Here is a 14,427-nt window from a genome sequence, read left to right on the forward strand (position 1 = left end):
CTGCGATTCCACAGCCAGTTTCCACTCCCATGGGCGCCTTGTCCACTTCGAAACACAGTTGCCTCGTATGCCCAAATGTTTATCTTATTAAAGGCAGAATTTAGTCGGAGTTTAAGGAATAAAATTTGCAGGGCGCAGTGCACCAGAACCACAAGTTATTTAGTCATTTGGATGCTGCTGCTGATGTAATGTTGATACCAAATATGGCCATTTTCATTTCATTGTTATTTTAGATGAAACAAACCACCTGATTGTATCAAGTTTCTAGAAAGTGTCCTAAAAATTAAATGTGTCCACTTACCGTGATTACATGTATTATAATTGTATGTATTCCTTGAAATACACCTTTCTGCAGTAGTGCACCTGTAGTGAGGCAGAATGACACGCTAACCACAAGTCAGAAAAGGTAATCCAAGCCCCCAGCGTGCTCCATCCTGTATTGATTTTGCAAACCCGCAGCGAGCAGATGTTATTTGGCTCAGTAATACTCACACATCTTGGAATTCTTCCAGTGTCTTCTGTGGTGTGAATACATTTAATAGGCCGATTATCTGCCAAAAAACAAAAAGCACTGTTATTAGTCTGGTGCGGAGATGAAGGGTTGCAATGAATGACATCATCACCACCACCACCACCACCACCACCACCACCTCTGCATCCCTGAACCAGCAGCAGCCAGAGCATCAATGACAAATAGCAACAGGACATTCCCTAATTCCCCCTGTTGCAGCAGCACGAAGAAGCACTGTGGTAATCCACAAGCTTCCTGTTTTCAAGATCACCTGTATGTCAAACAAGGCGGGCAGCTTTTTGGATCATTCTGACTCTATGAATCACTACGAAAGGGACAAGAATGATGTTTTCCAGAGATTTCCTCAGCAGGGCAAGCTTTGCTCCATCCACGTGTCTTCTGTTACTTCTATTGAGAGTTCACTGCTCCCACATGTGTGTTCATCACATCGTTTTCAACTCTGAAACAATCGTATGCATTTAAACCCAGATGCAAGCCTGTATCCATAGGAAACACCCCTAGAAATCATAAGGCAGTAAAGGTGTCACAGCTCAGCATCTACCATCCCTAACTGTAAAACTGGTCTACAGAAACATGTTGGAAAGAAGAGATAATGTCTGAAAAGCTCTTACGTTCTTGTGGTTGACACATTTCATGAGCACCAGCTCTCTGTAGGCCCGTTTTGCGTGAGTCTGATTCTGAAACGGCCGGCTCAGCTTCTTGATGGCGACGTTCCTCTCCAAGTTGTGGTCATACGCTGAACTGGGGTGAAGAATGAAAGCTTAGTCAACAATAATATATGACAAAATGTCAGAGAGAAACACTTCTGTGAGGACAACAGAAATATTTTTCACACACTGATACTTAAACCCTTTGCACTCTTCTCCACTTGTTGTTTTCAGTGTTCATGATTTTTTAATCTTCCACTAGGAGTTGCCCAAGTGAGAAATGTTCAGGTCCCTCACACAGGAGTATTAAAATGTTGACATTCATTGAGGATATGATGTAAAATCCAGTGGAATCATAATGTTTGACATACAGCTGAGCTTGCAGGAACAGGAGGAAGCTAATATACAGGTAAACATTGGAGGAAAATATTAGCTATCTCACCTGCAAACTGAGGTTAGCAGCACACTTTAACCAAATGAAAAAGTTACTAGTTCAACAAGTGCAAGACAAGAAATGTGTCCATGCTTCTGAATAAGAAGGAGACATTAGCTGGAAAGCTAATGTGTGTTGTTGTTTAAAGTCTCACGGCCAGCCCGTGACTGAAGAGCATTCATTGTTGCTAATAAACCCATTTAAGAGCAGTTTTTATCTTTTCTGGCCACTTTGTCGCACGCACTTTTGACATATTGTGGTCTTATTAGGCTGTCATGGCTAACATGTTGGCAAACAGCTGCATATCAACACATCCAACGGCGTGGCGAAACATTAGCGTTGTGTTTCTGATCAACTAAAAGTCCAATATTAAACGTCAAATGTTCACTCTCCTTTTAGCTCAGATTCTACCAACTCCTAAATGTTCCACTATGTTCATCAGCTGGTCACTCACTAGTCTGTCACCTGTACTTTATGATGTTGCTGTTTTGGACTGAACTATATTGAAGGATGTTTTTACCTACAATGAGGAACTACAGTTGGACGGTATGAAAATAAATACTGTAAGTCAACATACATGCGTCTGCCATCAGATCTGATTTTCACATACTGTTTAGGCTGAGGTATCTATTTTATTAATATCTTAGATTGTAGTAGACCAGTGAAGACAAATCAATAAGCATGAATGTATAATGCCATCTGGGATTGATAGAACTGTTGCATTAATGTGATGAAATTTCCTGGGACTTAAGTTTCCAGAAAGTTGAATATATCACAATATATATCAATTCCATGATCACAAATATATACTTTTTAATATGATTTTATGTGTAAGTCCAAGGAGGAACAGTGCTTTTGTACTGGACTTTATTTCACTGGACCGCTACTATTTTTCTAGTCTCTCAGTTTATGTTCCTGTTTAAAAACTCTGCTAAAACAGACAGCAGTCAGACAGTCAGCTCTCTAATGTGAAGGAAATGTGACCGGATGTGAATTGGGATTTTAAATTTAAAAAATGACATATGTATATAAATGCTGAGGATCCTGCACAGGATAAGCCAGTGTCGGAGAAAGATGACAGATGCTGATATTTGATAACCAGCAAGTCTTGACTGATGCTCATGTGCATCAGTTTCTTGGTGCTGCTCCCTGGCATGACGACCAGAGAAGGTTAATGACAGCAAAGAACTCAGATGAGTCCATCAGGCTTATCTTATGTTACAAGAGCTGGGACTGGATTACTTTGGACTTCACCTTTTGGCCATTGATTAAACATCTGGTGGTCCAATCAATCAACCACCAGAATGACGGAGATGTAAAGCATGCCAACATGGCACAACTGCTGATATGATAGAATATCATACTGGAACCCACAGGGAACACAATACCAAACTGTGCTGTCAACAATACTGTAGTATGCATCAATTTCTGTATGCAGCTGATGTTATAACATCTGATCTCATCAACTATCAGAGCCAAAAGCTTGCAAAGGCCGAGCTCTGCATCAGTAGCTTCCATCAAATGTTGGCTCACAGGACTCCCATGTGTGAAGTTCAGTTCTGCAGTTTCTACCCATCTGATTGACAGACAGAGGAACAGATTTGTGGACACCTTGTCCATATGGCTGATAAGACACAGCAGGCGTATAAGGCTATGAAATTATCTATTTTAATCAGCACTGATGACTAATTTCTAGCCATGTTTTTGTCTCTCACAATATTTAACACTAAGAAAGGAGCAATAAATTGATTTGAGAATGTTCTGAGTCGTATTTGTGATATTACCAGATTTTGAAAATAGTGGGAATTAAACAAAGTATGCTTTTGTTCACAGGTTAGTCAGACAATAAAAACGTGGATGCTAATGTGGATCCACTTTTTTTTATTTTCATCCCCCAAAATCAAATATAAATGAATAAACAGATAGTAGTTTGACAAAATAAAGCTTAGTCCTAGGCCATCTCTGTGACAATTTAACACCACCCACTGAAGTAGCCCATGAGATGCACTTGAAAACTCTGGAAAAGGCTGATTAAGTGGATAAGTGCACCTTGAGTCGACTTTATCTTGTTAAACAACTATTCTGAAGATTAAAACACTTCAACAAGGTATTTTTGAAATATTTAGATTTTTTTTTTCCTTGGACTCACCAGACAATTCCCTGTGCTCCGGATCCGATGGGTCTGAGGTTCTGGTAGCGCTTTAAAACCATGAAAGTTGAGTCGCCCACATCTATACTATAGTACTCCTTTTCACGCTTGTTCCGGTTCATGGTGAAGCCTTGGACAAACGCTGTGACTGGGCATCCAAGTGGAGTTCCCCTCTCGAGACCTGCAGTGCGTAAAGAGGAAGAGGAAAGAGGACATTTTTTTCACCCATTTTCAACCTTTGACTTCACACTTTCTCTTCCAGCAGCCAAAACACTGACACTGCATGAAAACACACTGACACTGTGTGCTTTCTCATGGGTAAAAGTGGTGCATTAATGTAGGATAATATCTTTTATTGTGCTTGTATCAAGCATTTTATATGAGGGTAACTTTTTTTCCCAAATGAATCATTGAGTTGTGTAACAAATGTCTACGGCGGTGTCAAACTTCACCTCCATACTCTATACATGTTTGTGGCAAACTAATATTTAACATGGTGGGTAAACAGGAGCTGGCTGCCTGGCACCAGCATCAAAGCCAGTGTTAAGAACAACAGCCAATAAAGCTCATACAGCGGACCTGTCGATCAAAAAAGCCCCGCACTACTGGCCATCTGGCGCGGAAACAGCTTATTGCCTCACCACACTACTCCAGTAGTGCATTGCATTTTAAAACCCCTACAACTGAGAATTTTGGAAACACTACTCACCCCGTATTTATTTGAAAACTCTTAAGATTGCATCGTGTATGCCTACTCCACAACTCCATGACTTTCGCAAATGATGATGCAAACACGTCGCTTCCTGATTGGGCCTTATCAGGTACGATGTGCCCTTCACTGATTCGTCACGCACCTGTTACGTGACCCAAACAACATCAGCCTGTATATATCTAAGAGCCTTAACTACCAGTGATGAATTCAACATGGACACTGAATGACAGCCCTTTCTCACCTTGTTGTCCATGCTAGCAGGAATTCTGAATTTTACCATGCTACTACTGCCTACATGTCCAGGGGACAACCACCAGCACGTGCATGTCCGGTGTATGTGAAAGGTCATGTGATATGCATTTTTATGAGTTAGTCTGGACTGAGATTATTTCTGAACGCTCTTTTGGACGGAGATCATTTTCATTTTAAAACAAAAATATATACTAAGGTTGGTATTAGTTAAGGACCATATGTAATAAGCAGATATGCTAATGTGTTGGGTGGTGCAGTATAAATCTTATTTTACTGCCTGTTTAATCTACTAAAAACCTTAGTTTCTTCACCACAAAGAAATCTTTGATATCAGAAGCTCAAACCAGCCATGCCTCTAATCCTCAAGGTTGAGGATTCATCGATTATAATGACTACTATATAAAACCCAAAGGTCTGGGCAGCAGAGTGGTGATCCAGGCAGAGAGAGACAGAGAGGAAGCAGGAAGCTGGGTTTCATGCTGGCTCTGAAGATGACGAATCATTAGTGGAATTTAGAACATCGTGCTGATGAGGCTGACGTTGTGATGATAGCTGTACGTACAGACCATGACCTGACCTCTGGATTTCTCAGACTGCCGCTAACCCATCCACCCTTCCCTTCAGTATCAGTTAGCCTGCGGGCCATTCATTCTCCTTGCTCTCCTCTCTACTTACTACGCTCGTCTTTCTATTCTTGGGTTTGCGGTTCTTCAAACCTTCGCTCCTTTCTTCCGTTTTGCTTTCTCTTCTATTTGCCGGGCTGCAATCAAGACCACCAGAGTTAAATCTGACTCAAATTGAGGACCTGGCTCAATTGGGTTCAAACCAGAAGACAGTAGAAACCAAGTCAAGGCCAAAGCAATCGAAATCCTATTCAAAGATCAACGAGCACATCAATTGCATCCACTGTGATGACAACAAGTAACTGGTGAGAAGACATGTATATTTGGAGTTGCCAGTAAAAGGGATCTTACATTGAACTCAAATGCTGCTCATTTTCCTCTTTGCCTCCTCCTCCTCCTCTCCTACAATTGTGTTTTATCCTTTCTGCTTCTCCTCATCTTTGTCTCTTCTTACTCCTGCCGTCTTCGCTCTGACTCTGATCATAACATCATCTTCCCAGCTGAGCCACAGGCTGCAGAGGTACAGGGATGAATGAAAGGATCGCAAAAGAGCCTGAGTTTAGCCATTTCATCTTACAGCCGGAGACGTGCCGCCAAACGTTTGGCAAAAGGAACGTGTGCTTGATCAAAGTCATACATTTGCTGGTACAGACACGCAAATAAACATATAGATGACGCTACTCTAGGATCAAAAGCTTACTAAACAAATCTCCTAAAAAAAAAAAAAGATTCATTCATTCAGACTTGTCTTGTGCTGACGGCAGCCGTTGTTTGTGGCACTATGCGATTATGCTAATGTGCTCTGTTTCCCTTCACCTTAACCTGCTGCTCCCAATCTAAACTCTACCAGTCGTCTCCTGACACTGCTTCACCTGACTGTACATCAAACTGACATTAACCCAAACCGGCTCTCTTTGCTACGCCTAAACATAACCCTACATAAGTACAACCCCAACCGTGGAGGGCAGCTCTAACAGGAGGGAAACACAAGTTGAAGAGGTAAAAGTCATCAACACGAGACTGCTTTGTGCGAGCTGGGTGTGGCTGTCACTGCAACTACTACTACTACCACATGTGCCAACAGCATGGTCAACAATACAGAGCAGTGAAAACTTTTACACAGCTTGTCGCAGCTCAACCCAAACAGAAAGGGTTCTGTAGTGTCTTTGCCAAGACGAGATGAAGTTACTGTTTCGAGTATCTCCACCACCTGCTGCTGCTTGATGACCACCTGACGGACGATGACGGAGATTCCACATCATAGCGACCACCTCATAGGTTGCCTGCGCTCCACTTAACCCGGTTTTACTGGGGCACGCAGTAAAAGCACGCCAGCACAATCACATGGAGTGTTGTCACTGTAGTAAACTGATCTGTTTAAAGGAATCTCACTATGTTTAGGTTTTGTAGCTCGGCCACAGTATGGTTCTTGATTTTAACCAGCAGGAGTAAATGTAGCCCATTAAGTTTTCTTTAATGGGCTTAATGTAGACCAAACATGTGATTACTTCTTAACTGCAGCGAAGATGCAAGAATGCATTTGCATAATTCTGATTGCTATAATAACCTTGATATATAATCTGCCCATATCCCAGTATTTCATGTTGCTCAGTCTGATGTTGCACATCATCAAGTTCATGTTGCCACGTTCAGTTTCATTAACTTTTCTTACTGACAGACACTCGCACCTCACAGAACACGACTTAAACCCTTTTTCCAAAATCTTTTGACTGATCCACCCAGCAGCAAAAATATGCATTCCATTTGCCAGCAGTATCTAGCTGCAAAGGGACCAGAAATAACCATTTCTAACGTTTCGGAAAATGTCATTTGGTAACTAAAATATAGGCTTCGTTGGAGACAGCGTGTACTCATGAAATGTTCTACCAGCTACAGGTAGGCCTATTAAAACACCTCAGAATACGTTTAAGCTGATGTTAAGCTTCAGCGTGCAGTAGGACATGATTTTCTCTCCCATTTGAAGACAGAACGGCACATACAGTCTCACAGTTACCGTGGGACTGGAGGATCTGAGGCTGCATGTGAAAATGGGCTGAGTGATACGACGGCTGTCAGCCCCATTCAACTGCTTATCACACAATGCTATACAGCTAGGGTTGCACATGAACACATGACAGAATGAGTGAAAGCTGTTAGATTAGAAAGCAAAAGTGGTTTGTTGGTTTATACACAGACATAACATAAGACAGGCCTATGAGTTCACTTTATCTATCTGGCCACATGTCAGCCTCAGGGGTCAAGGATCATTCAGATCTATTGATAATCCTTCTATAATGCTCCTACTGTAACATACATACACAAATTGAAGCATCAAGCTGCAGCTTTAGCGTAGATTTCCCACCAACCACAGATGGCACAGTTATCGCCATCCACTGAAAATCACTGGCTGTGAGGAAATAACGTCTGTGACAGCTGGACAGACAAGAGCAGATAACTGTGTCAAACAGTGTCAGATATGTGTGGCTTTGTACAGGTGAACACACATTCGCCTTGGCAGTCCTGTCCAGATTTGCCCTGGCCTCTCCCCCACAGCTGCCCATCACACCATCTCTCCTGGGAGTTGATCTGCCTCTCATTGGCTGTTACAGGTCGGCTCTTGTTCACTCTGAATGCAGCGACTTTCCCGTTCGGATTCTTGCAAATATCAAAAAAGGTTTGAGTTAACTGGGGGGTCAGGATGTAGACCATCAGCACTTTAGGAGGGTTTCATTTTATTTTCAAATTGCTCACATTGAGCCAAAGTAGTGACTGCTGATGAGAGCACATTCTGTGTCAAAGACTGGTACCAGAACAGCACTGAACCACATTTCACTTCTGATTGCCTGGAGGGACGATTTGAGGGTATTGTAGCTCAGACTTCCTATAATCTGAGCCAAACCTCAGTTAATACACCAATCACAAAAGCAAATACTTTCAATATATCTAACAAAATACACTCAGATATAAAATCAGCTGTTTATCTACTGTTGGCAAGAGCTCAGAGCCTCAAACATGAGCACTAGAGGTCTGGGCATTTGGGGTTGCCATGGGTGAAATGCTAACAAAAGTGCAAAAAGCATCTCACATGCTCTGAAATAAACAGAAGCATGCATGCAGATTTTGTGGTTATACGCTTTAATAGCAAATACATTTTATCCACCCAATCAAGGTGATATAAACCACATAAGCACTGATCACAACTGAAAATTTCCTAAATAAGAAAACTGGAAATTTAAGCATACTGTTTGAGAATGTACTAATAATCAATCGCATAACAGACACAGAGCATCAGCAACACATCAGTGGTGGGCTCATACTTTGGCAACTCAAAGCCCTGTTTGGCTATGCAGTGAGACCATCCCAAACAGGGTTGGGCTTCACCAAACAGACAAGTGATGCAACTGTTATACTCTTAACCAAGCCAAAAATACCACAATCTCATTTTACCATCATAATCATCGTCATTATCATCCGAAAAAGCATACATAGTGAGAGCGCACAGTCTCAAACACCAGCAAATACATCCATTCTCTGAAGCAGCCAGGCACTTGGAGGAACACCCCTGTAACAAACAGTAATATGTGCTCTAAGCCCGGTTAAACACCTCTCACATGTAGCTGCCTTTCAAAATGGCAAAAGACCGGAGCCGTAGCACTAAGATGTTGAAGATTGGGGATCTTATCAAACAAAGTGACTGACTGTGGCTGTAAATGTTTCACTCAGACTTACACCTACAAGATTGCAGAAGTTGGTTTATTTTTGCACAATTTAGGATTTCTCTCTTTGTACCTCCTTGGTAATTTTCTACTAAAAGGAAATTTTAAACTCAACAGGAATACTGATTGAACTTATACCATGATAGAGATCGGCTGCTACCAAAATAAAAAATCTATATAAAAACTTTTACCTTATCACCCAGCTGTACACTTAATATTGATAATGCTATCATACATAATATTGATAATCAACTGTGCCTGTAATTTTCTTTACAACAAGCCTTATTCGAACAGCTACTGTACGTGAGGCACAAAACAATTTTGCACAAGGATTTAAAAAAAAAAAAAAAACAGCGAGAACAAACAAAATATCACACCTTGCAGAGGAGAATCTGAACATGAGCCGAAAGGTGTGCAAAGACATGAGAGAGACTTTGTCTTTGTCTTCAAGCACGACCGCCTGAACTGTGGCATGCTGATGTGCTATTTGTGTCAGGGCTGGTCTGTGCCGGCAGGTAAGAGCAGGACAACCAGCAAATGCCACAGTGTGGCCTGTCCGTAGATCAAACATATCCACCTAACGGGGCAAATTATAGTACTCTCACACCGACCATTTGACTCTTGCGTGGAGGAACTAAGAAATCGACACCTTACCAAGTAACTGTTAACACTGCGGTTCAACCATTGAGACAAATGCAAATGATCTAATATTCACAAGTCACTAGGCCCAAAATCTGTCGTTATCAACCACCAGCACCTCCAGATATGAATATGAGCTCATCATCTGTTAGCCAGGACTCATAATCCCATCTCCGCAGGCTGCCTTTCGCTTTTGGTGCAGGAATCAGATTTCTTGGTGCTTTTGGCTGACCACTGCTGTTCTCTTGGCAGGTTGTCTCAAAAACCTCGCTAGCAATGTGCAGTGCAGTCTAAGAGCTACACCACCCTAATATGACTACAGGAGCATGTTAGACAGATAGCATTCACTGAGTAACACACACACACACACACACACACACATACATACACAAGCTGCAACCTGTGACATCCTCAGCCTAACCTACCTTTGATTAGACGACTCTAGCAAACCAGATCAAGTCATTCATATCGAGTGCAATACTTCCCATCTGATCTGATTTGATTGCTGTGACCAAACGATAACATTATGCAGATCCAAAGGAAGAATAATGACATTCACCTTGTGAATTTGCAGGTCAGCGAGGCCACCAACACATCACAGAAGTCACATAAAAACACAAACAGGCAGATAGCAGCCTTAAGACTGAAGGTGTCCCATCTGCTCAGTGTTACAAGCGGCTACGGCATAATAAGCAGTGTGAACCCACCTATGCTCAGTTTACAGGGCAGGGATTGAGTTTGCCCACCTTTCAAGCTAACAGCTCCAGCGCGGCAAATAACAGCGAACTGGTGTTAGCTAAAACAGGGTGTATTCAAAGGCGTCAGTAAGCGACTTCTGTTTACATGCGAGACGTTATCGTCTTTAGGTGGCCACAGGGTGGAGGTCACCGCGTTTAAGCCGAACCTTTCACCAGTTCTATGACTGGCGACACCACCCGGTTCACAGTCCCAGTGCGAGCGGGGCTAACGTGTGTGTAGCACCGACACGGATAGGTTACAGGAGTGCGCTTCCCGGCGTAGCCGCTCAGTCTGGTTGCCTTTTACCAGTTAGGCCGGACCTGTGCCGCCTGCTGCGGGGCTCACCATGTCTGTTGTAGTAACACCTATGTACAGTAACGTGTGGGACCCACGTTAGTTTCTTCCCATCCCCCAACGGTTGACAACAGCACGTCAAACATGTCACATAAGAAGAAAAATCCACATATCGTGCTCACCACTCTCCGGTTAATTCCAACAGTGTCGACCCGCAGTCGCTGTTTGCTGCCTACTGGAGACACAACCCGGACGTTTTTTTTTTTTCTTTTTTTTTTTGGAGAAAAAAAACAGCTCTTTAATCCCTTTTTCTTCCGGATACACTCCCGTTTCCCTCACACTAGCAGGCCGGGATCATCGCAAAATACATGTGTAGCTTCAACGTAACCTAATCTTTGTGCTTCCGTGACACAAGCAGTTTCTGCCATTTCATACCAACGTCGTCGAAACCTTGCGATGTTTCCTCGGCTGCACAATGAGGACCAGGGGGACGTTCAAGACCGCCTGCGCGTTCCCGGCAGCTGCTCCGGGGAACCGGAAGCGACGGTTTCGCAACGTTTTCAAATGACACTGCAACAACGGGAGGACAGTGAAACTTTGCACGCATTTATAGGCGTATTTTAATAAATGCTTAAAAATACATTATATATATATATATATATATATATATATATATATATATATATATATATATATATATATATATATATAATGTGTATATATATATATAATGTGTACTTAAATAAATATATACAAACGTTATATAACCGATTTAGCAATTGAGATAATTTAGGAAAGCATGTGTAGGTTTATTTTTACTATTTTCTGGTAGTAGTTACAGGTAACTGCTAAATAAAATTCGGCTTCCCAGCTGTTAAACATTCATTTGAATAAGATACAGGCTGGCTAATGTAGCCTGCCAGTACAATAACAAGGTTTTAACATTAAGTTTTTGTTGAAACTGTTTCAGAAAGGTGGTGGTTAAATGTTATGGACATTTTGGAGGCTGTAGTTTGTGTGTGTGCTGTTGTGTGGTTAGCTTCACTAAAACACAAACTGTCTGACCTATATACTTAATGATGGTACAGTTTATTGCAGACTGTTGTGTCAGACTGAGTTAGTTTTGACTGACCGTAAGTTAGCAACATTTTTGCACGACCGCACACAATCACTCCAACCACAGTAATCAGCAATGGCTGCCATATTTCCACCACAATAACCAGCACACTGTTAATGAAGGAGAACACACAGTATTAGATCCAAAAGTATAATCATGAACTGTTAATTAATTATAGAAATTTAACATCTTCATGTCAGAACATGAAGTACAAATAAATCAAAATAATTATCTCTGTGGTGTCCTTTATTCATTCATCATTATCGCTCCCATCAAGCATCCGGTCCACTTTCAGATCCAGACTTCAAATATAATTGCGTTTACAGTAAATGTCGGGCTCTTTACTCTTCACAGCGGTGGCGAAAAATTAGGCACATACATTCGTGTCGGCTGCTGTAATAGGCCAAATTACAATTAAGAGGTGCTTTGACTTTCCTTGAGTTTTTTCATTTCATGCTACTTCATACTGTGTTGTGCTCCAGTACAAAAGTCTGCCATGTCCTCCTCTGCAGCTCTTTTTGTTTATTTCACTGTCAATTTGTGACAGTAAAATAAAAAGAAGTTTCTTTTCAGATCAAGATTTGAATATTTACATGAAAAACATTGGAAAAACATATCAAATGCAACACATTGTTAAAGAATGCAGGACTTTGACGTCAAACTTTGATTAATCATTTAACTGATGATGATTTTCTGTTCCAGATCTGGTGAGTTTAACTACTGTATTATCACGTGTCAGATTTGACCCTTAAGAAAGTTGATGCCAGTGGCAGGAGGCCACACACAGGAATCACCTTGAAGTGTCTTCCAGAGGTCAGTGTGTTCATTATTCCTCTGGCTGTAAAGGACTGAGACATAAATCCTGACTTAGGCTCACGGCCTGTCTTCATGATGTTGTGTAGGATGAAGTGGTGGGTAAGCATATCCTGCATAGTGACCGTATGCACAAGAAGACACTATTAAATTGCAAATAATTGTCACTGGCATAATTGATGTACCTTTTTACATCTTCTATCTCAATCTGTATCTGCAATGTTTTTGAAGTTTCCTAGTTGACCTAGTTATACTCACTTATAAAAGCTAGAAAAGTCATGTTACATCACATCTACTGACATTCTTCGGAATAGTATTTTTACCATTAATACTTAATTAAAGTGCATTTGATGTTTGGTACTTTTAAATCAACATAGACCAGTTTTTGAATGAAAGACTTTGTAGTATTTCTACCTTATGTTTTCCCACTTCTCATTTAACAACATTTTGAATGCTTTTTTATGCACCCGGCCAAGTGGAAAGATACATACCGTAAGCTTGTCGCATATCCCGTAATTTAATGAACTAATAGAAAGCGGGACAATTAATGAGTCACTTGCGGTGGAAATATCAGATTAACACAGTGCCGCCTACAATGGATTGGCCCTTTGCTGCCCCATCTGCTGTTAGCTTGCCCTGCAAATCCAATTATGTTCTTATGTTCCCTCGTCTAAAAATAGTTGAAAATGAAGGAAAACGCAAAACAGCACGTCATTAGTTGTGAGCGCAGAGCAAATTCTGTTATGGAGCTGATGTGTCCTTTCTGTGGAGACAATTGATCTGTCGTAAGGAAATGAGAGTGGGCAGCACGCGGACGAGGGAGCGGTGGGTGCAACGGCAGCGGGGGATGCATAAGAGGAAGGGGGATTAGGTTCAGAGTGGTGGATGTCTGAAGGAACATAAGAAGAATCTCTTCAGGTACCGGATGAAATAAGGTAGGCTACATAATGTGTCAAAACCAAGTTAGAATGTTTTCAGTCTGACCAAAAGCACCTGTGGGCTTAGAAAGGTGTGTTTGCAGACACAGTGCTGGCTGGATCATGAGGCGCAGCATTCTTTATGCACACCGCTGCTATAACAAGATAATTTCCGTGTGGGATCAACAATGTAGGAAACTGAATAAAAGTGAATGAGACTTAAGGTGCTCCTGTGTCAAACCACTTACCCAGACTCACACAGAGTAAATCAGAAGCAACAGTTAGCAAACAACACAAAGGAACAAACACCTGCACCTGCTCAAGATGCACTGAAAAGCTTGCAATAGAATGGCTTTTATTATCTGGTGGGTAAGAAAAAACTTTCATGTTTTTAAAACACACTATTCTTTGAATCAGTTTTAATAACCTCGTATGCCAAAGGCATTTTAACTAGCATTTATTCACTTACTTAATTGCCAAATTAGCTGTTGCACTTGCTTGTATTTCCATGCCCACTGATTTGATTATATGTGATAAAATAACACATTAGAATAACAAGCCTTTTTCTTTAAAGAAATCTCAATATGTCGCAGTAGGAAAAGCACAGGCGCAACTGTTAAAATGACCGATGGCTGAATTCCATTTAGCTGCTTCAGTTTCAGGATGCTGGTATTGTGCACGGTGGCTCGGTGTCACACTGTCATGGCTCAGTGGGACACTTAAATAGATCAGAGCCATCATCAATGTCATTAACAACACCTGTATTTTTCTTACTATGAAGTGGAAATGTCTGGAACTGGTTGTTGTGGCCACCATGTAGAGACCTGAGCCCCAGTTATCTTGGT

At 41.5% G+C, this 14,427-nt stretch overlaps 1 protein-coding gene across 4 annotated transcripts in view; it reads right to left on the reverse strand.

Moving 5' to 3' along the window:
• Positions 1–11,198, reverse strand: part of mapk8b (mitogen-activated protein kinase 8b) — a 30,857-nt gene extending 19,659 nt beyond the window's left edge. For all 4 annotated transcript variants that reach the window (XM_041962799.1, XM_041962800.1, XM_041962802.1 and 1 more), the window contains exons 1-4: positions 10,918–11,198; positions 3,762–3,942; positions 1,144–1,273; positions 493–551 (exon numbers count right to left, since the gene is read on the reverse strand). In XM_041962799.1, the coding sequence (XP_041818733.1) occupies positions 493–551; positions 1,144–1,273; positions 3,762–3,883 (311 nt within the window). In that variant the 5' untranslated portion in view covers positions 3,884–3,942; positions 10,918–11,198. The remainder of the gene's footprint in view (positions 1–492; positions 552–1,143; positions 1,274–3,761; positions 3,943–10,917) is intronic.
• Positions 11,199–14,427: the final 3,229 nt, after the last annotated feature.

This window comes from Chelmon rostratus, chromosome 21, assembly GCF_017976325.1.
Source record: "Chelmon rostratus isolate fCheRos1 chromosome 21, fCheRos1.pri, whole genome shotgun sequence".
Taxonomy (NCBI): Eukaryota; Metazoa; Chordata; class Actinopteri; order Chaetodontiformes; family Chaetodontidae; genus Chelmon; species Chelmon rostratus.